This window comes from Podarcis tiliguerta, assembly GCF_965153285.1.
Source record: "Podarcis tiliguerta genome assembly, chromosome: 12".
Lineage (NCBI taxonomy): Eukaryota > Metazoa > Chordata > Lepidosauria > Squamata > Lacertidae > Podarcis > Podarcis tiliguerta.
In genome coordinates this window covers 7,947,174-7,973,787 of record NC_139545.1, presented here as the reverse complement: position 1 = coordinate 7,973,787, position 26,614 = coordinate 7,947,174, and the positions used below count along the sequence as shown (strand labels likewise).

At 43.5% G+C, this 26,614-nt stretch overlaps 1 protein-coding gene across 2 annotated transcripts in view; it reads left to right on the top strand.

The window, feature by feature from the left end:
• ITGA9 (integrin subunit alpha 9) overlaps positions 1-26,614 on the top strand; it is a 250,059-nt gene that overhangs the window by 194,129 nt on the left and 29,316 nt on the right. For both annotated transcript variants that reach the window (XR_014503854.1, XM_083407018.1), the window contains exons 21-26: positions 4,235-4,318; positions 4,899-5,007; positions 8,517-8,624; positions 18,875-19,000; positions 23,011-23,130; positions 24,999-25,100. Coding sequence is in view for 1 of the 2 variants with exons in the window: in XM_083407018.1 (XP_083263144.1) it covers positions 4,235-4,318; positions 4,899-5,007; positions 8,517-8,624; positions 18,875-19,000; positions 23,011-23,130; positions 24,999-25,100 (649 nt within the window). In the remaining variant the exon portion in view is untranslated. The remainder of the gene's footprint in view (positions 1-4,234; positions 4,319-4,898; positions 5,008-8,516; positions 8,625-18,874; positions 19,001-23,010; positions 23,131-24,998; positions 25,101-26,614) is intronic.

Below are 26,614 nucleotides of genomic sequence, written 5' to 3'. Positions count from 1 at the left end.
ATGCACCAGGCCAGCATTATATTTTTGTGGTGGTTTTACATGGCATTTTGGTTTTTGGTGTTCAAAGCACAGGTTTTCTCACAGCCATTTGCTGATTTCCTGGTGAGAAAAAAAGTGAAAGGTTTTGAGAGAGGGACAATGAATCAATTGCTAGGACTTGCCTCAGAGGTATCCCTGTCATTACCACGTTCATTACTGAAACTCTCTGCTTAGACCAGTGAGGGAAAACACAGAACATGATTTCATACATGATTTATTAAGATCTGGACGGTGTTTGTGGTGCCAAGGGATCGTGACATTAAACCTGATAATAGCTCATAAAGAATAACTTGATGTGTTGGCTTAATCTCTCCCTGTTCTGTAATGACCTAAGATACAGCACAAAAAAGGCATTATTCCTTTTCCAAGCAGCAATCTAAACTGACTGAGAAAGACTCTCCTCCTTGGAAGAGAGGGGAGTGGTTGTGGGCGGGAGCCCGAGCCCCGCCCCCTAGCAGGGGGCAATAGCCCCCTGCCTTCCCACTTACCTGGCTGGCGCCCACGCCCATCTGCAGGCACCCAATCAGGTGCCGCTGAGGAGGCGTGTCCTCCAGCATTTATGCTGGGCGCCAGCCCCTTCCCGGCCTCTCTTCTCATCGATCTTCGTCCCGTCGCGAGTCACCCACCCTCCACTCCCTTTAGCTTAGGGTTGACGTTTTTTCTTGGCCTTGCTATGGACCATAGGTTGGTTGCCCTGGTTGACTGGGGGGCCTGGTAGGAATTTTTCCATTTGGCATTAGGCTTTTTGGTTTTTTCGCCTACCTCGTAGCAATCATCACAACTTTTTTTTTGGTGTGTGGTATTGGTGGGTAGGTTAGGCATTGGAATAATGTGTTGTGGTGTGTCGAAGGGCTAGGTGTGGCCATCGCCTATGCCTTCAATTTTGGGGTATTCCGTTAAAGGAATCTGGCGGTCGTGTATTCTGTCCGATGCCTGCTTGGCGGGAGGCCATGGCACGACCCTCGGTGACATCAGGGGAGAGTCTATAGTTGGATTGGCATCAACAGGCTCCACCTACTGGTGATTCAACCCCTTTGTTGTGGACATCCAGTGCCTAAGCCAATACCTTTCCACTGCTGTAACCAATAAAAGTTGTGGCCTTTCCTTGCCCATAAACCTTATATCATGTGTCCGTGTGTATTCATTCCACATCGCGGGGCTCGGGTCCTCGAACCCACAAGCATCCTTTCCAATCTCTCTAGGTATGCAGATTAGTCAACACAGCCACATTTGTGCATGATGAATAATCAATGATCGTGCCTGGCTAGGGACCACTTTGAGATGGTGCAACTTATCTTTGTTGTATGTCGTGGCAAGATCCAGAGAACCCTGAAGCTGGGATAGGTTTACTCATTCTATTCTTGCATCCACCAAATTTAATTTTTCAGCCACGACTGCAAAAAAACAACCTTATTTTCTGGCACTCCAGTGAAGTATGCAATTGGATCCAAGCCAGCAAGCTGACAGCTTTTATTTGATGTTGATGCCCCATATACAGGGGGCTTTTTGGCCACCCCCTAGCCTGATTTGAAAGTCCTCGTGAGGCTGCTGAGCTGAATGTTTTTCTGCCCCCGAGGATATCCTGAAGTCTGCTAGGAGAGCATTCAGGCCAGCTCTCAGTCTGACTATAGATCCCTCATAATGGGTGTATAGGGATTTGATAAAGAGAGTGCTGAAAACTATAATGCACAGTGCACACTTCCCATAATTATAAGCCACAAAGAAGCAAAGCCCATCTGCGATTCGCCGCAGGAAATAGTTAAACTCACACGGGAATAAACAGCTCAGCTTCATGAACTTTGGCTCTTAGAACCCACCACTTCTAAAGCATAGGCTTCTGCTTCTTCTTTTTGATGATGCTAGATGTGATGTTAGATGCATGAAAGGGCACAATCCCACGCTTGCATCTAACATAACAACCCTTGATCCTCTGTTTAAAACACACACACAGCCCCCACACAGAACAGCGGGAGATGAGAGAGAGGAGCCACTGGTTGCTCTGTGAATCTCGAGGGGAAGAAAGTAACTCTTCAGAAATACCAGGTGTGTGGAACAAGATCCGTGCTGCCAATGAATACTACGAGCGAGCTCAACACAGCCGGTCAAGGCTACTTGCAACTTTATTCCTCAGATTGTATTATCTTTTATTATTATCCACACAGAGGATAATAGTCGGGGGATTCAGTGGCAAGCCACTGAGTAAATATGGGAGCTCTTGCACAACCTAAGCAACCCAGAGAGGCCTTTCCCAACCTCATGACCTCCAGACATTTTGGACTGTGTTGCTGATGAGACACAATACTTTTTTTTCCAAAACAGAAATATAGCATGTAAATTGTGTATTTTCTTTGCAAAAGTGGCTAGTCTGTCACTGCACAAATAAGATTCTATGAAGTTATTCAAAAGCACAAGGCACTGCTGTATGGAGCAGTCCTAGCCAGGGGGCCTGTCAGCTAGCCATGTTCTCAGGGTATTGCAGTATCTCAGGATATTGCATTCCATATCTGTGGAAACAACCACACACACACACACACACACCCATTTTCCAACAGCCCCTTTCAACTGTCAGCCTATGTTCCATGACCACCAAGCTTGTTCAGTCTCTTTTGGTTTCCTCCCCTTAACCCCCTCCCCCCAATATGGTTTCTTCTTTTGCAAGACTTGAGGTGTCCCCAAGCCTGCCAATTCTTCCCTCGCCGCCATTTTGACTCTGTAAGAAAATGGATTTGCCTTTAGCGTATAGCAGGGATGTCCAACAGGTCGATCATGATCTACTGGTAGATCCCTGCGAGGTTTTGGAAGATCGTGGTCGATCTCTGGCTCCCTTTCTTTAGCATCGCTAAAAATGCCTCCTGCCACACCCCAGCACCCTGCCCTCCATTGTTGTATGTCCTTTGCCTTTAACACCCCGAAAAGCTTTTTTTTAACCCCTAAAATTTTTTTCTCCTCCCTAAAAAAAACTCAACAACTTTGCGCTGACCCCCCCAAAACAGCTAGACTTTAATTCTGAAAGTAGTAGGTCACAATCTCTTGGGAGTTGGCCACCCCTGGCGTATAGGATACTTTTAGAAACTACATTTCTAAGTGCCATAACTTCTTTTAAGCCCAGCAAGGACCTTCTTCCTGTTTTCTTCTGCAGAACAGTGAATGCTCCCCCATATTCTAGGTTATAACACAGCAGAACTAGAACCAGTTTATACCTTAAGAAGAATCAAGTGATTCAAAGCTTAAAACAGTATCACTTCAGACTTCAGGTAGGGTAACTGCATTTTTGAATGCTCCCCCATGGAGTCCGTTCTTGCACATAGGAAACTGACATGTCTGGTAAAATAAATGGATGGAACTCTTCATTACATATCTGCTTTGTAGATGCAAGGAGGTTTCTGGGGTTTTTTAAGTGAACATTTACATATTCATATATACAGCCACTCACCCTCAGCTTGAGACTCCTCCATTATCCTTGATAGTCTTTATATTTTATTTATTTTAAAATTACATTTATATCTTGCCTTCCCCCCAAAGAGCACAAGGTGACATACACATGAATTTTCTCCTCTCCATTTTATCTCCACAACAACCCTGTGATGTCAGTTAGGCTAAGAGACAGTGACAGCAAATTTTCATGTCTGAGTGAGAATTTGAACCCAGAATTAATGAATGATGGAATGATGTTGGATTGAAGTTAAGGGGTTTATAGCAATAAGGTTTAAAATATTAGGGAAAAATGGAACGTTAAACAGAGGGAAAGGTAAAGTTAAAACATCAAGACAAAAATTAAGACAAAGGGAAAGAGGGAAAGGATTTGCTGAACAAACAATCGATTTGGAATACAAAGGGGGGAGGTGTGGGGAAGTCCAAGAAACAAGCTAATGCAAGATATGTTCTGAAAGATGGAATTGTTTTTAATTGTTGTCATTTTTTGTACTTTTTCCGGTATTGTTTTTCTTTTTTTCTGTTTGTCTTATTTTGTGAAAACCTTAATAAAATATTATTAAAAAAGAGAGAATTTGAACCCAGATCTCCTGGGTCCTGCGGGAGCTCTCATCCAAGAGGGTTCATAGAATCACAGAATTGTAGAGTTGGAAGCGACTGAGATAGATGAACATCAAAACTAGACTCAAGGCATTCCTTTAGTTGGTTGTCTAAAGCAAAAGTCATTTGCACAGCAAGCTTGATTCTCGTGTTTTTGACACAGTGGGAACTTGGAGCACAACCTCCATGACAACTCTCTCATCCTGTCTGTTCCCCTGATGCATGAAGTGGACTCATCCATCACTGGGTAAGTAGCAGGTCATCAAATGAGCATGTGCACGCGCACAAAATTCCTTATATTATTTTAAGCATCTCTTCTGGGAGGAAAAAGAAACACATTCTTTTCCTTGTTTACAAGTAAAGCTGGGGGCAGAATGCCTCTTTCCTCGGTACTAACTTCCCAGACTCCGAAAGCAGGACATGATGATAGGATTGTGCGTGTGCGTATTTTGCTTCAATCTTCGTTGCTCTTCCTCAGTGCAGAAACATTAGGCATTAATTACGGCACTGTAAACCACCTAAAAGAAGAAGAAAGACATTATTTCTGAGGTCAAGTCAAATGTTTTGGTTCAGGCCCACTAGACCAAAGGTTAGGGTCAAATGTTCTGGGATAGTACAGGTCACAAGGAGGTCTTGCTATGAGCCTTTCTGTTTTATTTCACAGTAGAATTCTGTTTATGCTTTCCCTTTTTTTGTAGGATAAAGGCACTCAAAGAGAAATAGATAATTTAAAATGGCTATTTAGAAGGGGAGGCTATTTGTGCAAGAGAAATACAAAATGGGCCATTTTGGGCACTCAAATATGACCTCCTCTTTCTCTCATTCAGAGTGGTCTCTCCCGGTTCTTTTGTTTATGGGGAGTCTGTGCCAGCATCTCAGTTTACCCAGCTGGAAGATCTGGAGTGTCATTTTCAGGAGCTGAACTTCACACTTCAGGTAAGAATTAAGCACAAGGTATGTTAGGGACGCGGGTGGCGCTGTGGGTAAAAGCCTCAGCACCTAGGGCTTGCCGATCGAAAGGTTGGTGGTTCGAATCCCCGCGATGGGTTGCGCTCCCGTTGTTCGGTCCCAGTGCCTGCCAACCTAGCAGTTCGAAAGCACTTCTGGGTGCAAGTAGATAAATAGGGACCGCTTACTAGCGGGAAGGTAAACGGTGTTTCCGGGTGCGGCTCTGGCTCGCCAGAGCAGCGATGTCACACTGGCCATGTGACCCAGAAGTGTCTCCGGACAGCGCTGGCCCCCGGCCTCTTGAGTGAGATGGGCGCACAACCTTAGAGTCTGTCAAGACTGGCCCGTACGGGCAGGGGTACCTTTACCTTTACTATGTTTGTATTTGTATGGGCTTTTCGATGTGACTGGTTTTCCTATCAACAGTTCAGCATGCGAAGTCTTCCTTGCTTTATGGAGACAGCTGCTAAGCTCTAAAAGATTTAGAATCCTATCTTCTGGCTAATCATTAGAGAAACCTATGGATTTTTTGTGGTGCTGCCGTACCCTCAGCTGCGGTGGGCAGCCTAGGGGCACTGCTCACTGACAGAGATGCTCGCCAGTGGAGACCAGTGAATCCAAGCCAGTGTGGAAGAAGATATTCTTCCTCCTCACCCAAACCTCTTTCAGGATGGTAGATTTGGGTTTTGGGTTGCTCTGAAAGTTCCTTCCTGTTTAGGGCACAATCCAACCCAAGTTGAGTACTGTTAAATTTCATAGTACAGTGGTACCCCGCAAGACGAATGCCTCGGAAGACGAAAAACTCGCTAGACGAAAGGGTTTTTCGTTTTCTGAGGTGATTCACAAGACGGATTTTCCAAAGGGCTTGCTTCGCTAGACGAAACAGCCCTGCCTCTCCTGTCATGGCGACGGTCACTGCACGCACGCACGCTCGCTTCCCCGCTCCTCCGGCTCCCTCCCACCTTCCCGCTGACGACTCTTCCGGCTCCCTCCGACCTTCTGGCTGCCTCGCGCCGCTGCCCACCGCCCTCGCGCGCTCCTCTGAGAGAGCCGCTGCCGCCAGCAGCCAGCGTTGCAGCCGGAGTCGCGCTCCTGAGCCCCGCCGCCCTCCAGCAGCCGCATCGCACGGTGGCCACAAGGCGCGGGTGAGTCCAAGGACCTGCTGCGGCAGCTGCCCTGCTTCTCCCCACCCCTCCCCGCCGTGGTGCTTCGCAAGACAAAAAAACTCGCTCAACGAAAAAACTCGCGGAATGAATTAATTTCGTCTTGCGAGGCACCACTGTAATAATAATTTAACAACAACAACATATTATTTATACCCTGCCCATCTGGCTGGGTTTCCCCAGCCACTCTGGGAAGCTCCAGACAGAGTATCAAAAACACGATAAAACATCAAACATTTAAAACTTCCCTAAAAAGTCAGATAGTTGTTTATTTCCTTGACATCTGATGGGAGGGCGTTCTACAGGGTGGGCGCCAAAACTGAGAAGGCCCTCTGCCTGGTTCCACTGTTTTCAGAGGGAGAGATCCGAGCATGTGACGAAGTATCCACAGAGGATTTTTAAAAGAACATAACTTTGGGTGGATTATGATTATCCTGATTACGAAGAAAATTTCCCAGATCCCAAAGTTTGCCTGAGCGAGTCCCTCTTTGCCCTTCATTTCCCATCCAAACTAATCTTGGGTCCTTGCAGTGTGATAAAGTCTTTTTAGTCACTAGCTGGAAATGGCACAATGATGGGAACTTGCAACTAGTAATATTTCATGCATGCCTATTTTTACCCTTTCCTCTTAAACACAATGCTTTTTTTTAAAAAAAAAAAGAGTAACACATGCCTTCCCAGTATGGGGAAATTACTAGTTCACACCAGTTAATTCCTTACTGGCTGCTATTCAGTTGTTTGCTGGGAAAGAATGGAAAAAAGTGTGTTCTCCCTTGGATTCCAAGACATTAAATATCCTGTGAACCATGCTGCTAACTTAGGCACTACGGTTCTAGAGTTTACATCAGGCATAGGCAAACTCGGCCTTCCAGATGTTTTGAGACTACAATTCCCATCATCCCTGACCACTGGTCCTGTTAGCTAGGGATGATGGGAGTTGTAGTTAACAAAACATCTAGAGGGCCGAGTTTGCCTATGCCTGGTTTACGTCTTTGCCCATGTGATCTTCATATAAGGAACCAAAAAGAGAACAAATGCCATATAAATAAAATGTTTTGACTGCATCTAATTTAGGGCTTTGCCAGATTAATTTTGGGTGGGGAATCTTTCTGGAAAAGCAACTTAACTCTACAAAATTAACCAACAATAAAGAGCATTGAAAAACAATGAAAGCAGCCTAAGGTTGGATATTATCATTGAACGTGTTGTTCCAATACATTACAACCCTTTAAAAAAAAAATATAGACTGATAAATGTAATACAATTTGCTTAGAGAAAAGTTTTCTTTAAAAGTTTCTTTTTTAAAAAATAGTGTGGGGGGGGGGAGCTTTCATCTCCTTTGTTGTGAAGATTTAAATACCCCTTTTTATTTATTATTACACTCATGTCTCATTGCAGTTCCCAGTTCATTTATTTTCTGTTACATTATTCTTGCATTTCATGCAGGAGTTAGGCCTTCCCCCCCTTTTAAGTGCCTCTGGGACATTGTAAGGGTCTGGCATTCTGCACCACTTCCCTTTATCATTCATGCATTCCTCAAAGCACAAACAATGTTTGGAGAATGGTCTAGATGTTTGGAGATTTAGAGTTAGCTGGATTCTGAGCAGCGACATAGACCGCCGCATATTCAGAGACTGAATCTTAAACAAGAGAGGACCGTGTCTCATTGAGATCTGTTTATTTTTCAGAATGTAAATGTTTTGACTGTTGCATCTATATATAAGTACGCAGAGCTGGATTAACGATCGGGTCCAGTTTTCTATAGAGACAGACTCCAGCCCCACTGATAACCCTAATGATCATTTTTTAAATGCAAAGTTGTGGCGCACAGTCCTTTCTGTAAGGCCTTTCCCCTAGTTTGGGGAAGCTCACAGAGCCAAGTGGTGATATAAAGGCAGCTTGCATGTTCATACCTGGATACTCTTTCCTATTCTTACTCTACATGTTTTAGGGCTGGGAATTGGTTGTGGAAAACAAGTTTTAGAACTGAACCATGGTTCAGATTTAAAGCACTTTTTGGTATAACATGTAAATATCAAGGTGCTACCAACTGGGGAGAAATCTCTGCTTTCTGGGCAGGCTCATCCATGCAGCCTCAAATGTAGATCGAGCTTGTACAGATTCATGAATTTGCCTTGTGAAAGCCCCTCCCCATTCAACAGAATGGTGTGGTTTTTATGCCTTTATCATTGCTGTGATTTTATGTTGCAGGTGAAGTTCATGCTCCAGTTGTATTTGATTATTGGGAAGCCTATGCTGGTTCCTGGTGGGGTTTCTATGCTAGTTAAAATTAATAGAAGTGTGTCACAGGTTTGTTTGTTTGTTTGTTTGAAGGTCTACAATGCTGGCCCAAGCACACTTCCTGGCTCTTTCATCGACATTTCGTTTCCGAATCGTCTCTCGGCTACCGGAGCTGAAATGTTTCACATTCAACAGATGATGGTGAGATCTTTTTCAAAGTCTGTTCTGTGTAGCCCCTGGAAGCTGCTCTTGATGGAAAGGACAATAACATAACAGTTTGTCCCAGAGTTGGCATTTCAAGGAATAAAGTCGGTATTACTCCTGCAGTAGCTACTGAATTTAAAGCTTTGACTTAAACTTATTTGTAATAGGGAATTTTGCCTGATTGTGCCTGTTATGTTCAGCATCCATTCCTCAGTCGATATCATAACGCAATGCTTTCCTTCCCTTAAGAGATTATTGGCCCCATTTCTATCCTTTTCCGGCTCAGTTTTTTAAAACCACTCCATGGCTATTTTGGATGGAGGGTGGTAAAAGAAAAATCAGTCAAAAATAATAATAAAATCTGTGGCGATCTGCCAATGTGTGTCAGATATGCTATACTACAACCTTATTCTTTCCTGTTGAAACTTTCAGATAATCAGTGGCTCATAAATGGGTGTTCTATATTCATAGACTTATATTGGCCTCAACAGGGTCTATGCAGGAAACTAGGAAAAGACCACACATATCTCCATTTCCCCTACACATTAGTGTGACAAAATCTTCCTTACCACTAGGCAAGATGATATAAAGGACCAAGCTACCTCCAGGTGAGAGAGCTTGTCCTGTTGTAATTTAGTCATCAATATATAATGGGTTAAAAAGAAAACTGAAGTCTCCCCTGAGACTTCCAACAGTCTGGAATGTCAACAGAGTCTTGTGACTCCAAGAACTGCACAGTGGCATAACAGAAACCTAACAGGCATGAGACAGGAGTTGGTAATGCAGGTGAGCTGTGCAGAAGCAAGCTGGCAAGCATGCTCCAAGCAAGCTGCCGGCTAGCCCTGCAGAGGCTCCTTTTATTAGCAGAAGTCAACAATTGGAAACAGTAGTGGAACCACCCTGAACTTAACGTATTTCCATCTAAGCACATTTCCAGCATTAGCAAATACACGTGTCAGCAGGTGCTTCCCTCGAATGTTCCTCCTGGTGCTTGATTATGTCTGTGTTCCCCGCCATGCTCCAGCCAAGCAATATGTCTAGCAATCAAATTGTGAAAGGACAAAAGGTCAGGGGAAGCAGGCGTAACGCTCCTTGACATACTGTTGCACGTCTGGTGCGAGGTTTGCCTTCTCAAAGTGGAGCGTTACCTCTACAGAAAACAACCTAAAAAGCCAAGGCCTAGATAATGTTGCTTGCTTCTGTGTAAAGTGTCAGTGTGTAGTCTGAATGGTTCATATGTGAGTATGAATTAGCCATCTTAACCAGTCACAGTATTTTAATTTCAGTTATTATTTATAATAAATAATAATAATAAATTTTATTTATATCCCGCCCTCCCCAGCCGAAGCCGGGCTCAGGGCGGCTAACAACAATCAAATAATCCAACATTTAGTGTTCATTTACTATAATTATTTCCCAGCACTTTCCATTTCACATTTCCTCCCCTTTTCTTCTATGCCTTTTTACATGAGGGACCTGTTTACATTTATTCACATACAGTTCCTCATATAGTACAGGTAGATTTATAAATAAATGCTATCACCTGATGTCAACTCAAAGACAATGTGTTTTAACGGAGGCACTTCACACACATTTGGAGAAGAGTAATGGACGTGGGTGGAGTTTGGATTTGATACCCCGCTTTATCACTACCCGAAGGAGTCTCAAAGCGGCTAACATTCTCCTTTCCCCTCCTCCCCCACAACAAACACTCTGTGAGGTGAGTGGGGCTGAGAGACGTCAAGGAAGTGTGACTAGCCCAAGGTCACCCAGCAGCTGTATGTGGAGGAGCGGAGAAGCGAACCCGGTTCCCCAGATTATAACTCTATCACTCTTAACCACTACACCACACTGGCTCACTGGGTGTGTATGTGTGAACCAACTCAAATTGGAAGAGGTTCCTTTGTTTCTTTAAAAGATTTATAATGTACTCTTTGAGAACATGCTTCACAAAACAGTTCACCTAAAAATCCAAGTACGACATAAAAACCTTTTAAAATATCCATTTCATAATAATACCAAAGCCTAAAAGCCAGTACAGAGGTAAACAATAAAACTCAGCTGCCCCACTTTATAACTCTAGGCTATGTTAACCATTGAAAACCATAGGGTCTTCAAGGCCTGCTCAAAGGACATAAGGCATAGGTCTTACCTAATCTCAGAAGGAATTGAGTTCTATGTTTGTGAGGCCAACTTATAGAAAGCCCTAATACAAGTGCCGGCCAGTCTAACGGTCTTCTCTGGTAGGTACCTAAGCTGGCTGTGGAATTTAGGTAGAATTTGCTCACATCAATGTAACTGCACTTTGAATCTTTACGGTTCCAAGACAGGGAAAGAAAGAACATAGAGCCAATTACTTTTAGGTGGTTTCATATCCTTGATGTGAGTACCTTAGGCCCAGTACTCAAGCTTTCATGGTGACAATTGAGCTCCAGTGCTGCTCTTTGGTGGAAAAGGAGACGACCCGGGAGAAAAGCCCTGTACTATTAGCCATCATTTCCTTGCATGGTCTTAAGTTTATCATGTTGCGTGGTAGAAAAAAAAGAGCACCGCTGCTGTAGGTTCCACAATATAACTGTGCATTAGCTATACAATCACCTTTCAATTTCTCCTTTGACATATTTAGTGGAACAGAGGAATAAAATTCCAAAACATTTTAGTGGTGCTTTAGGAGCAGCCAGGGGGTAGGCGACATCCTTTCTCAAAAGCCTCAGACTTTAGGGATGGGCCGGAAGTCACTGCTTGAAATGTTTTTCTATGACCATTTGCCTAAAAATTCTCATGTTTTAAGAATCTACAAATGAGGAGGTGGAGTATGTCTGGGTCATAGTCTGAGAGACAAAAAGAGTTCCCATCCACTCAGAGGCAAGGCAAAATTCACTTCTCTGCAATGGCCTGACCTTCTGCTCTGTAGCAGCTGGAAATTTTCTTTATTCCTTGGCAATGCTCATTAGTGGCTCTGAAAGATTGATGTAAGCAAAATAATCTTTAATTGGAAATTGGTAGTGTAGTGCAGGCTATTTTGAGATATCCATCACATGGTATTCAAACGGGGCCTTTCTAGAGTTTTTTCATATAGTCATAGTGTAGTCGTTACTGTTTTGCTGCCTGTGGCCTAGCTGTCTTTTCTCAAAGCCATGCTTTTGCTGTGGGGTGACTGCATTTTCCCACCATGTTGACCTGCTGTCTTCTGCTATTGGAAAAATGTCATTCTCTTCCATCAGTTACATTAGTTGGCGTGCAGCGGTTCCTAGATCTACTTTGCATCCCCAAATGTAAACCAGAGTTGGAGGTCATACATTTCTATTATTGGGGAATAATCAGGAGCTCACCAAAGTTAGTGGCTAAATATCTTTATCTGGTTTTTGTCATCGAAACACATTGCAGACGTCTGATCTCCCTGGAGACCTAGAGATGTAATGTTAGACTGCTTTGCCTCTTTCATTTGACAAATGTTTTGTGTCACTGGGAAGGCGGTAATTCTGTATTGATTTGTTACGGATGGTGCCAATAAAAGGTTTGGTGATGATTAGATGGCGTGGTATGCAATGTGTTCACACAAGTGTCACAAATCCCTTCACGCCTGTACATTCAGGCAGCCTTTCTTAACCTTGGGTCTTCCCTTCATTCCCAGCCAGCATTGCCAATGGTCAGGGATGAGGGGACTTGTAGTCCAATGACATCTTGGGACCCAAAGCTGGGAAAGGCTGTGCCAACCAGGTGAAAACCTCTTTCCTGTTGTGCTCATCCTTCCCTAGTAGCTCTGATGTGTGTCTGACTATCAAAGCCACAGAGCTAGGGATGGTCAGGTGGGTTTTTCCACCTGCCGCAGGAGAAAAACGTGAGCCCCACTAGTGAAGCCCTGCCACAAATCCCCGCCCCTTGCCACAAGCTCCGCCCCTTGCCACCCATATCATTTTCCTTTCTGAAGCACAGAGAGCCCTGCCCCTTTCTTTAAATTCGGTGTGTTTCCTGTCTCCAAGACCGCATTGCACATCTCTGTGAAGTTTCTCGAAAGCAAAGTGATAAATGAGCATTGTGAAATCTGTATGCTTTCCTCTGTTGTGTAAATAGCAGCTTTGGGGGAGTGAGTTAGATCAGAAGAGCTGACAGACTGTTGTGGGAAGGGGAGGGAAGGGATTGTGAGAGATTGGGGGAAGGAAAATGATGAAAGAGAAAGTTGTGGAGACCGGAGAAGACAGGGTGTGGTTCAGACCATTAGGGTAATGAATTCATTAGCAAAGAGGGCTCATAACTTCATTTCAGGACTTAAGGCTGCCCCTGGGCAACCAGGGGTGGCCCAAGTCCTTTTCCTACATGGAGTGATGGACAAGATGTCCCTGCCTAGTTCCATGTACAGAAGTCCGCTGACTGGTAGTTGACAACACTGGTGATAGGGAAGCAAACTCCACTACACCTGAACGCAGCCATGGGGCACCAAAGTTATGTCCTCCCGCCACCTGGTCTTCAGTCCTTGCCCCTCTCAGCAGCTGCCACCTGAGCCAACCACCTTGCAGTGCAACGGTATCCCTTCAGAACAGATGTGCATAACAAAAAGGTTGGGTAAAGGTGAGCAGGGCCAGTGTTTGGGATGCTGGACTTCTTCAGTCACTGTTTAGGAAGAAGAATTGTTGAGTATGCTGAATGAATAGATTATCCTGTGTCACATGCAGCAAGGAAACAGAAGGTTTGCTAGGATATCATGATTGTCAGAACAGCTACAAAGACCTCCGGAAGAAGGTTTCCCCCCTAAGTTTCCTGGCTAGGGAATTCCCTCCTGAAGAGTTTTTGAATTTGAGAAAGAGAAGGTCAGCATAATTTTCTTGAGGGACTCTGAAAAGTGAGATAATTTCCCCTTTCTGCTATTGGTGTGGCTTTAACTCTGCTAGGAATAGTGAGAAGGAAGTTGGAAATGATTGATTACTGCTTTAAAAGATAAATAGAGTTTCTAATAAGCTATTATTCACCACTCACCCTTTCTCTATATATAGTTTTAATGGCTTCTTATAATAGTTATTGGAACTGTACCAGTTAGAATTAGAGGGCTGTATCAACACTGCACATTGTTGTAAGAAAATAGTTCATAAGGAGTTTGCTATCTCTTTACATAAAGTCCATTCAATATTCAGCAAGGATATAATTATTTTGTTTGTTTATTTCACCTCATTTATATAGCACTTGATTGTCATAAAACCTCAAAGTGAATTTTAATAAATTTTAACACAATTTATTCAAGCACGTAATGCCCTGAAATTAATCAGCCCCCAAAAATAATAGTAATAAAAAAGATAAAGGACCATAATCTGAAAGAAAAAGTTGTGTAACACTGTGACTTTGGCAAGATTTTCCAGTAATGACATTTTTTTTTTCTTGGTGAGCAGAAAATATTCACAAATATTGAAAACCATGGAAATAATTTCTGTCACCTGACAACTTGAGAGCACCATTCAAGTCCAAATGGAATCCTTCCTTGAATGGCTGTTTTCAAATTCAACAAACCAACATTTTGTTGTTGTTCCAAAGTCCTTCACTATTGTGAAACTTGATATTTTTAGTAAATCAAGGATTTCGAAATTTATTTACTTATTTCTGCAAAGTTTTAAAAAGACTTATTCTCAGTAGAGCTCTTATAGCTGCTTTTAACAACAATAATGCCATAAATAGTTAAATGCAATAATACTACAACACAGAACTTCGAAAAATCCACTGAAAAATCCAAAGCAAACAAAAAGCATTTCTCTTTCCAAATAAAGACTGTTTCCCATCCAAAGTAAAATCAGTCTGTCTTAAACTTAAGGGAGGCCAAATGTTCTCAGTAAGCGGTAATTGTATTTATTTTTTGTATATATTAAATTTATATACCACCCTTCATGCATAGATCTCAGGGTGGTTCACAGCATAAAAATACATCTTTATATAGAGGGGGGGAGAGAGATAGAGCGCATTGCATTTGAAATTAAATGCAGTTTTAAAAAAGAGAAGATAACAAAGGCACTGTTGTCAGATTGGTTCTTCTTTAGTGGGGTACCAACTTCCATATAATAGAACACAAAAAGTTCTGCCATGCAGTGCAATCCTATATATGTATACTCAAGAGTAAGCCCACTGATTCAGTGGGGCAGTCCCAAGTAAGTGTATATATAGGATTGCAGCCTTTATCTGATGCCAGATTCTGAATGAGATGTGAACTACTTAAGTTGTTAATAGTGCTGCCAGCTCCGTAAGATGGAGGAACTGCCTGAAATTGCACGTACTCAAGGATAAAAGAGAGACAGAAGGAATTTGAAGGATAAAACTCTGCTTCAGCTCTGAACAATTTGTGACCCACAAAGGTGAAGAAAGCAAGCAATGTATTGCTGCCTTAAGAAAACCACCTGTCATCCCCAGTCTATTTATTCAGCCCCTCGTAGACCAATAATCCATGGCTGGATCCATGTAATAGTTACTTGGACAATTCCTACATGACACTTTGCCCCATATCAAGTAGCACTTGGCATCCGTACAGTAGATAAATTACCCTCCTTTGCCACCAGAGAAAAGCAGAATGTAAGCACAACCTTGAATTTAAACCACGGAGTGCTTGAACAGAGGAATGTTACACGTAAACTTGCCGCTTGGATTCCATGTATGGTGGTGTTAACTGTAGACGTGAACCTTTTGTGAGCCCTAAAATTAAATAAAACAAATGTTTCCCCTCACTGTTGATACATTGGATGCAATGTGTTCTTCCTGTTCACAAACACTTGAATGTCTTTGTTAGCCATTCCAAAGAGGGGCAGTCATGCCTTATTTTGGTTGCCACAAAAGTTCAGAGAAGTTTGACGTAGGTGTGAATTGACCCATTACAGTCGTGTTTCTTCAAATGGGAGACCTTAAAAGGTTCCAGTATTGTTCAGAGAATAGTTATGACAAGGGGCGCTGCAGAAACTGGGGCTTTCGATTCTGATCAGCTCCAGCTAGCTATGAATAATGGTCAGGGATGATGGAAGTTGTAACATAGAGGTGGGCAGCACATTGGCTACTGCTTTCTATGATATTATGCATGCTGTTCTCTTAAGCTGGTTGGTAGACCAATTTAGCATGGGCATTCCAAAAGTGCATAAACTCTTAAGTCTTTCTGAAAACAAGAATGTAGATTAGCAAGGAGAAGGAGCTAGCAGTGGTCAGCTCATTAGCGGGGAAAGTGAAGGTGGCTGTAGCACTGCTTGTGTGATAGATCGATAGATATAGATGATAGATAGATAGATAGATAGATAGATAGATGATAGATAGATAGATAGATAGATACATGATAGATAAATTTTATTTATACCCCGCCCTTCCCAGCCAAGAATGGGCTCAGGGCGGCTAACAACCAATAATAAAAATAAGTTGATTAAAATACAACTTAAAAAACAAGATTAAAAGACAACATTAAAATATTAAAATGCAGCCTCTTCACAGGAGGAGAAAGGAAAAAGAAAGAGGGGTAGGGAATCAAACTGATTCTGAGCCAAAGGCCAGGCGGAACAACTCTGTCTTACAGGCCCTGCGGAAAGAAATCGGATTCCGCAGGGCCCTGGTCTCATGAGACAGAGCGTTCCACCAGGCCGGAGCCAGTGTTGAAAAGGCCCTGGCTCTAGTTGAAGCCAATCTAACTTCCTTAGGGCCCGGGACCACTAGAGTGTTGCTATTTATGGACCTTAAGGTCCTCCATGGGGCATAACCAGGAGAAACGGTCCTGTAGGTACGAGGGTCCTAGGCCGTGAAGGGCTTTAAAAGTCAAAAGCAGCACCTTAAATCTGACCCTGTACTCCACCGGGAGCCAGTGCAACTGGAAAAGCACTGGGTGAATATGCTCCCATGGCAGAGACCCCGTGAGGAGCCTCGCTGCAGCATTCTGCACCCGCTGGAGTTTCTGGGACTGCTTCTGGGATAGGCAATGCCATCAGTGACCATGGATCAGCTGCAGGACACCTGTTTGTGATGTTTGGCTGCTTATGAAGCTGATGCAATTTTCTCATGGGTAGGTAAGGACATAGAATGCTACTTTACACTGAGTGAGATCATTGCTCCTTCTAGCTTTCTGGAATTTCAGAAAGAGATTTTTCTGCTTGGAGATACAGAGCATGTGGTTTCCTACTGGAGCTGTCTCCCCTTGCCCAATTCACAAGAGCACTTTTTGCGCACTGAAAGGAAACGGGCAGAAAGCAGAAACATCACTTGTCACATCTGTTTTCGCAGCCTCTTGCCATGTGCAAAACATCCCCTATTTGCTTGTTGTAAGTCGTAAATCTGTCCAGGAGAACAAACTGTCTCTGCATCTGGAGAGGCTGTGTGCAGCTATTTATTTTGCAATGTCCACTTTTGAAAGAAGTTGGATCCTCCGCTTAAAAAAGGGATGTGTGTGTTACAAGTTACCTAGTTTGTGGACCTGCGCTGCGAATACGTCAGGAAATACTTGTTAAAAGATACATGCCAAAAACAGCTCTGACAACTATTATAAGATAAAACATTTGACAAGTCACCGAGGTCAGCATACTATGGAGCTTGTGAATAAAGCATCTGTTTTAGGGGCAAACGGAGTCAGCCGATTCATATTCATCTCAGAAGGGTGCCTCTTGAGAAATTGCAATTTGTCATTCACAAGCACTCTGCTACGTTATTCCAGCTTGCTCAGCACTGCTAGGAACAGGAATGGTTTGCAGAAACTTCAGAGCAAGGGTACCTTACATCTCCTATCAACCTCTAATCATTGGCCATGCTGACTGGGAGTGATGGGTGCTGTAGTCCATAATATCTAGAGGCCATCCATGATAGGTGTGTGCATGTTTGCTCATGTGCAAGTGCAAAAATGCCACATGCAAAAAAAAAAAAAAGGTTGGTGGGAGGGCATGGAATGGTTGGGAAGAAGTACCGTATTTTTCGCTCTATAAGACGCACCAGACCACAAGACGCACCTAGTTTTTGGAGGAGGAAAACAAGAAAAAAAATATTCTGAATCTCAGAAGCCAGAACAGCAAGAGGGATTGCAGCGCAGTGAAAGCATCAATCCCTCTTGCTGTTCTGGCTTCTGGGATAGCCGCACAGCCTGCATTTGCACCATAAGATGCACACAGATTTCCCCTTACTTTTTAGGAGGGAAAAAGTGAGTCTTATAGAGCAAAAAATACGGTAATTGAGAAACCATTATTGAGAAACGAAGAATATACAAAGGATGTGAATGCAAGGGGTATTCCCCCAATTTCCCGCTAGATTCTGCAGTTACTTGGTTTTGTTTCTGTAATAGAATTTGTTGCATTAGGAATCTTCAGCTGATTCCTTTTTTGTTTCTGAATTTCGTACAGAGTGTTCTGTATGTACAGTTTGGAGTAGCTTTCACTTGTTTCCATTCGTGAGCAAATTTTCCCCTCTCTACATAATCAGTGGCACATGTGCACATTGATAAAGCATTGCTAAAAATCCATCTTGACTATATATCTGATTGTAATCGTGTTCCTTTTGTGCAGTGTTTTACCGATGTGCATGTTGGTTTGTGTTGAGAAAACACTTAAGAAAGCAATTTTGCTCTTATTGTACGCATGGCGGTGATTTAAAAAGGTGTCAGGATTGCATCAGTGAACACCTCCCTCACCAAAAGGACATACATACCTACAATCACATCCAGTTTTCTTTTTGCATTGGTAGCATACTTCTGAAAGCATGGTTGCCATTTCTCCATGCCTCTACCCCAGACTGATCCAGCACCAGTAGTATTAGAACCAGTTCCATAGGAGGGGTTATTTCTCATCCGACAACATCCCTTGAGAATAAATCCTATATGTTCCAGCAGTTCTGATATTACCAAACTAGCGTGGAGTGAGAATGGCAGCTATACTGCTCCTTTAACTTAACAACCAGCCTTTAGTTCCATGGAAATAAATACTGCTTGCTTCCAAATAAAGGCATTTTAGAACTTACCAGTCACTAAGATGGAAAGGAAATAATTGGTTCTCAGTAGGCAAAATTGGGTAGGATTGACAATAGGCAATTTTCTATTTCCATTCATTGCAGTTAATATATGTAAGGAAAAAGATATAAAAAACTGGTAGCCCTTACAGGAGTGGTCTTTGTTTCATTTTTCCCCTTGTTGCCCATATGGGGGAAATGTGGTTTTCTTTCTTTTCTTCTTTTTTTAAAAAAAATCTAAATTGATCTAATGGAAAAGGTGGTGTATTTACAAAAGAGGGTAACTCAATTATTTTTGTGTTGTTGTGATCTTTCTTTAGGTTGCCCAGGACAAAGGAAACTGCTCTTTTCAGAAAAACCCAACCCCATGTGTCATTCCTCAAGAAAAGGAGAACATTTTCCACACAATATTTGCCTTTTTTACCAAATCTGGGAGGAAAGTGTTGGTAAGAAACTAACTTCATTTTCGACTTCTAAAAAGTCAATTGCCATATTCCAGAGCCTCATACATGCATGGCCTACCCACTACTCTTACAGCTAAAAGAGAGCACACTGTTTTAATGGGGGGACTTAGCATCCATAACTGTCAGTAGAGAATCCTTGATTTGATCTGCTATATCATTGCCCACAAGCAAGAAAAGATTTGCTACAAAAGGAAGAAGATAGTTCACTGATGTGTTTGCCAAGTTGACATTCCGCTGTGTGAAAAATGGATGTAGAAAAACATAATTATGCCCATTTTTCATGCATTCTCACATGCAGCCTTAAGTTTAGGTTCTAGTACATGGGTAGGCAAACTAAGGCCTGGGGGCCAGATCTGGCCCAATTGCCTTCTAAATCCGGCCTGTGGACGGTCCGGGAATCAGCGTGTTTTTACATGAGTAGAATGTGTCCTTTTATTTAAAATGCATCTTTGGGTTATTTGTGGGGCTTGCCTGGTGTTTTTACATGAGTAGAATGTGTGCTTTTCTTTTAAAATGCATCTCTGGGTTATTTGTGGGGCATAGGAATTTGTTCATATTTTTTTCTTCAAAATATAGTCTGGCCCCCCACAAGGTCTGAGGGACAGTGGACCGGCCCCCTACTGAGAAAGTTTGCTGACCCCTGTTCTAACACAATGCATACAGCCAGTAATTAGAGTAATATACTGTGATGAAGCAGTACATGATCCTTGAAAGGAGGAACAGGTTTGTTCCCCCTTTGATAATCCACGGTTGAAATACCCTTTATCCAAAATATTTGAAATCCAACCTGTATTATTGTTGTTGCTATTTTAAGGTGCCTTTATTCATCTCATTGCTGTTAACTGAGTCACATTAGACATGTGCAGCTTTCACATAGTTGAGACAGATCATTTGAATTAGCAAAGGGATTCAGTCAAGCATAGAAATATAGCTTATTCTGTAGTTGCTCAAGACTGGTCCAGTTCCTAAGACAGGTTCAGTTACTGAGTATCTCCAGCTGATTTGCAAATACTCATACTAGGAGCCATAGAAAACATTAAAGGTAAAGGTAAAGGGACCCCTGACCATTAGGTCCAGTCGTGGCCGACTCTGGGGTTGCGGCGCTCATCTTGCTTTATTGGTTGAGGGAGCCGGTGTACAGCTTCTGGGTCATGTGACCAGCATGACTAAGCCACTTCTGGCAAAGCAGAGAAGCGCACGGAAACACTGTTTATCTTCCCGCCGGAGCGGTACCTATTTATCTACTTGCACTTTGATGTGCTTTCGAACTGCTAGGTTGGCAGGAGCAGGGACTAAGCAATGGGAGCTCACCCCGTTGTGGGGATTTGAACCGCCGACCTTCTGATCGGCAAGTCCCGGGCTCTGTGGTTTAACCCACAGCGCCACCCGCGTCCCTTATAGAAAACATTAAGAGACGACAAAAGCATTATGGAGAAAGGCTTATCAAGGAAGAAGGAAATCAGCAATTGGTGGAACAATTGTAGAACATATTCTTTTCTATTGTCCACTGTACCACCAGCTACGTAAACACATGTTATCCCCCTTCTTGGGTAGTTATAATCAAGGCACAATGAAAATATCAGATTCTATCTGTCTGATATTAACCCAGTTTCTGTCCATAGTATCTCTTAGAGTGGTGAATGGCACAGTTTAGCGGGAAGACACTCCAATGAAAATTTCTGTTACTATATATGGCTGTTTCTTTGTATATATTTTTTAAAAAATTGTATAGGTCTAAGATGGTCTATATCTGTAATGCCTAATAAAGGTTTGGAGAAAGAAAGGAACTCAGCAAATCAGGTGGAGGCCAGCTCTCCTTGAGACATCTGAGATTCATCACAGACATAGTGGGGAGTCGGCTATTAACACTTGTCAACAACCCAGTGAGATGGCACAATTGACATGTGAACAATCTTCTCACGGGGTTCCCATCAAATGGAATTAATTAAGGAGAAACACAATCTTGTGTAATGCGGGTGTTCTTCTGTAGTGGAATAGATAACTTCTGGGCAAGGATAAGGTTTCCTAAAGGGACAGGAGTTAGCTCTTCTGTTACTTACAGCATTTAGAGAGAGAATAATATTGATGGATATTTTTTAAGAGTAGAGATAGTATTTCAGTGGATGATGCAGCCTTAAGAGGCCATGAACCTTATAATGCAGGACTTCCATGACTAGATCTCCTGATGTCCTTTTCTTTTCCTTAAAGCAGCCACGGGAACCCCATAATTTGAATTGTGGTCGTACTGCAGTAAGAAGAGCAGTTAACCTTTCCCCCTTGTGCCGATTCTACAGTGCCTCTAGCAAAAAATAAAGATGTCAAGAACCACAGATCTCCCAAATCACATGCATTGTGACCCTTTGCAGTACCATCTTATGCATGTTTACTCAGAAGTCCCACTATGTGCATTGGGTTTGCTCCCAGGAAAGGGTCCATGGGGCCAGCGTTAGTATGATTTAAGATGACACACTACAACTTTTGGATTGTAATGCTTGGATACCTAAGACTCAGATGCAAGCTGACTAGTTTCTTTACTGTTTGGGAACAGGCTCTAAACGGAATGATAAAGCTGTTCATTCAGCTGATCAGCCATCTCAGCTACTTTATTCAGTTAATTTATTCTAAGTAAAGGTAAAGGTACCCCTGACCATTAGGTCCAGTCGTGACCGACTCTGGGGTTGTGCACTCATCTCACTCTATAGGCCGAGGTAGCCGGCGTTTGTCCGCAGACAGCTTCTGGGTCATGTGGCCAGCATGACAAAGCCGCTTCTGGCGAACCAGAGCAGCGCACGGAAACGCCGTTTACCTTCCCGCCGGAGCGGTACCTATTTATCTACTTGCACTTTGACGCGCTTTCGAACTGCTAGGTTGGCAGGAGCAGGGACCGAGCAACGGGAGCTCACCCCATCGCGGGGATTCGAACCGCCGACCTTCTGATCGGCAAGTCCTAGGCTCTGTGGTTTAACTCACAGCACCACCTGCGTCCCTTTTTCATTCTACAGTGCAGCAAAAGTACAGAAACAGCAGAAGCTGTCTTATACCAAATCAGTTTATGGACTCGCCTAGCTCACAGTTATCAGCACTGACTGACAATGGCTCCCCAGTAAAATACATCTTTACCCACCCAGGGGTGCTGAAGATTGAAACTTCATTTATTTAAAGCGTTTTTATCCCACTCTTCAGCCAAGAAAGGATCCTAGATCCACAAGCATAAGTGATGCGGTGCTGAGCTAAAAAGTAGGCCCTTGTTTGTATGAATAGTTGTTGCATTACCTGGGATCTTTCATGGGGAGATCTGTACCAGATTGTCTATGACAGAGACAGAGAAGCCTTCCGTAATGGTTCTAGGGGTTGCTCGTGCGTAAGTTGCCTTTACTCCTGGCTAGTTTGCATGGTTGAACCCTTTCTGTCAGGACAGCCTCAATTTCCGTGGCTGTCTCAGTCGCTGGCAGAATCCGTCAGTGGTCATTTCTTAAACCGCTTCCAGCATAGAAGCTGTTTGACGCCCAGTCTCCTTCCCCGTTGCCTGCGCAAAAGTTTTCTGCGCAAAGTGGGTGTGGGCAACGGAGCACTTGTCCCCTCTCCGCTGGTCTCCTGCGAAGAGTCCTGCAGCCACCTCTCCGATTCCTCCATCTCCTCCCCTCCTCCACTGGTGTTACGCTGATTACCTTCCCCAGCGGATGGGCTATTCCTCCTTCTACTAGGACCCTCTCCACCATCGTCCGGGAGCCTCCTCTCCGCCTCCCGATCCGATGGCAGTTCCCTGACACCTTCCAGCCCAGCAGGCCAGATCCTGGCCTCCCCCACCCTGGGGGCCAGTGTGACAGTCACTTGCTCCTACAATTCTCTAGGATACGTTTCTAGAGAAGTTGGAGAGGAGTTACAAAACCAGGGCTGATGTTACCCATCCAGTCAGAAAAGCCAAAGAGCATTTTTTAAAATTTTGCCACCTTTCCTTACTTCTCTCACAGCTTTCTACTTTTCTCCCTTAGGACTGCGAAAGACCAGGCCGGTCCTGCCTGATTATACGCTGCAACTTAAGCTCACTAGCTAAAGCAGAATCCCGCAGCATAGATGTGCATATGCTGTTGAATACCGAGATATTGAAAAAGGTGAGCATCGTTGCCTGAATTATACTCTTAAGGTGCCTGTACAGGATCCGTCACACCATGGGAATTACGATGGAATTATCTGGAATGGTTTGAGCAAACATAAGCAGAATGCGTTTTAAATTTGTACATCTTTTCATGCCTCCCATCGTCCAACTTCTGTTGTTTTTTTTAAAAAAATAATATTTATTAAAAGTTTAGAAGTTACACAAAATAGAAAAGAAAAAAGGAAAAAGAGAAAAAAAGAGAAAAATACAAAATTACATAATAAAAAAGCAAAAACAAAAGCACAATACATCAAAACACAAAAAACACAAAAACAATTAAAAACACCTCCAATCTTTATCCTTATCTTTCATTAACTTATTTCCTCGACCTCCTCACAGCCCATCGTCCGACTTCTGAACGCTGGCTGTGAATGGGATGGGAAGTTGATAAAGCAAAAGGGGGGAAAAATACATTGTGTATTGGAATTATATGTGAAATGTATGGAAAATATATATATTTTATTCCCCACCACCACCCTGTTGATGGGGCAGCACCTTCCACTGCTCCAGAGGTAACAGCATGGGGGTGGGACAGGCCAAACCATGTAATAGACACAATTCTGCCCTCCAGTAGAGAAGAGGAAGAAGAGTTTGGACTTTATCCCACCTTTCACTCCCTTTAAGGAGTCTCAAAGCGGCTAACAATCTCCTTTTCCCTTCTGCCCCCACAACAAACACTCTGTGAGGTGAGTGGGGCTGAGAGACTTCAAAGAAGTGTGACTAGCGCAAGGTCACCCAGTAGCTGCATGTGGAGGAGCGGGGAAGCGAACCCGGTTCACCAGATTACGAGTCCACCGCTCTTAACCACTACACCACGCTGGTGTAGTGGTGTATTCCTGGTGTAGAAAGGAATAGCAACCAGGGGCCTGCTACGGCTGCCCCCATATGTCAGGGGGTTTGCCTCACTTTGCCCAAGGGTAGGGCTGGCCCTGTGTGGGGTGGTACACAACGCACCCTTGGACTATGTAGTTGGTGCCAGAGGACTTCAGTCTAAGTGTCAGGTCCACAGTGCACATTTAGGAGCCCCCTTTGACCATAGACACTGTGTAGGTGAGAGCCACAGGGTAAACATAATTATTATAGCCAGGAGGAAATAACAAAGAACATTATAACTCCAGTTGTGTTTTCTAATTTGCCACTATGGTCCTGCAGTACCATATAACAGGCATGTGATTAGGATGCTGTAATTCTTGAGGGCATAGGATGCAGTTTTATTTATGTATTTCATAAAATTTATTCACCGCTTGATTGTAACCTCAAATAATTTGACATTCTAGAAGAACCATTGACTTAAAAAGGCTCCTTGTGTATGAGACTCCTCATGCTCAGACTCTTCACAGGAAGCACAAGACTAATTCATTTTTGCAGAAGAAGAATAAAAAACACACACACCACCATACACATATTTAGGCTTTTTTTGCAGTGAGTCATGTTAGGATATATTTTGATAATGCAATGTTTTAACCAGTACTGTGTGCAACTGCAATTTAGTAATTGTATCTAAATATCTGTTCCTAATTATGTGGAAGTAATTCAGGTTAAGATGTTCTTTGCTGGTGATGTTTGGCAGTGTGTTGCATTCTTTTAATTGGGCGATGTATCCGGACTGAAGAGCTTTTTACGCATATCAGATCTGAGTTTGAAAACAAAAAAAAGGACTGTATATCAAATTTAATGGGATGTGTTGGATTTAAATCTGGAATATTGGACCTTTGTGGACCTTGCATCTGATTTGAGGCCATAAAAGAGCTGGTGCTTAAAAGACTTTGAAGGCTGTGGAATTGACAGAGTTACTCAACTTTTACTGTTTTTTTCATTCCTTAGGACAGTTCATCCGTCATCCAGTTTGTAACAAGGGCAAAGGTCAGGGTAGACACAACTCTCCGGGCAGTAGAAGTACCCAATAGGAATTCAGAAGATGCAACAGTAAGTGAATGAATCTGAAGAGCAAGGATATCTTGTGCTGCTCATATGGAATGCATTAGAGAATCCTACACTGAGCGAGGAATTTGTGGTCAAGCCTAAGCTTCGACTTCAAAAATGAACGAGCGTGCCTTTCTTTGAATGCAACAGCGGTGCTGCTGCCTTGCAATTCTCCTGTGGTTTTGCTTGCTGTGATAAGCTTTGGCCCTGTAGCAAATGATGCTATTTGGAATACTTTAACGCACGTTGTGCTGCAGTTAGACCGGCTTGTAAAGGCCTCAACTGTGCCTTTTGCTAAGCAGTGAGCTCCGTTTCACACTGTTGAAGCCTGCTTTAATCTAAAAATTCAGGTTTTTCAAAATCGAGGAGATGTCTCCCATTCTGGATTTATCAGAATGAGATGATAAAATGCACACAATACAATCCTGTGCATGGAATCAAGCAGTGGTGCGCGGTCATTGGACTAAGGGAACTAGACTAGTCACCTAAATGTTCCCCTGGTGCCTCCTTCCCAAAGACTGAGAAGCTTCTGCCTGGCTTAGGGAGGGAGGCGCGATGCTCACGTGTGCGACGCCAGGACATTGCACTGTCGCACACATGACATTGATGCCCCTCGCAAGCCAACACCTCGGGCCCTAACTGTTCCCCTGTGGAAAAAAAATCACTGCACGCCGCTGGAAGCCAGTTTCATTGTGTTCAGTTGGGCTTGCGCCATAGTAAGTGTGTTTTGGGCTGTTACCTTAAATGTGTTAATAACGTTGGGGCTTAAAGCGAACAGGCAAGAAGGTACAGTAATTAGGACGGAAGATACCCCTTTATCTGCCATGACCCTTTTTGGCTCCAGGTGTTGTTGCTTATATGCCACATGGTAAGGGCACATACAACAAAGCCAAAGGCCTTAGAAGGAGAATCTTTATTACAGTGGTACCTTGGTATGCGAACGGGATCCGTTCCGGAGCCCCGTTTGCATTCCAAATGGAACGCAAGACGCAACGGCGCGTCTGCACATGGGCGGGTCGCGTTTTGCCGCTACCATGCATGCGCGTGACGTCATTTTGAGCATCTGCGCATGCGTGAGCTGTGGAACCCAGAAGTAACGCGCTCCGTTACTTCCGGGTTGCGGCGGAGCGCAACTTGAACGCGCTCCTCCCGAAGCGCATTCAACTCGAGGTATGACTGTACGGCCAAAGGCCAGCATAAGGCCAGAGGGAGGGAGAAATGGAGAGAGATGCTTTAGGAAAACGCAATTTAGAATACAGAAGTAGCAGGGATAAGGTGTTGTGCTTCTTTGCTCTGAATTGGCCCTGCATGATGCTGATTTGCTTGCTTCTTCTCTGCTCCAAATCTCCTCCCTCCCCCCAAGCCATGTTTCTGCTGCCAGGGTTTCACTTGTGTTTGTGGGACTAAGCACACCTTTGAAACCCCACGGAAGAAAGGTGGTGTGTGGATACACCTTTGAAGGGGAGTAGTGAGCAAAATACCTGCACACGCCATTCCTCAAAACCACCCCTTCCCAA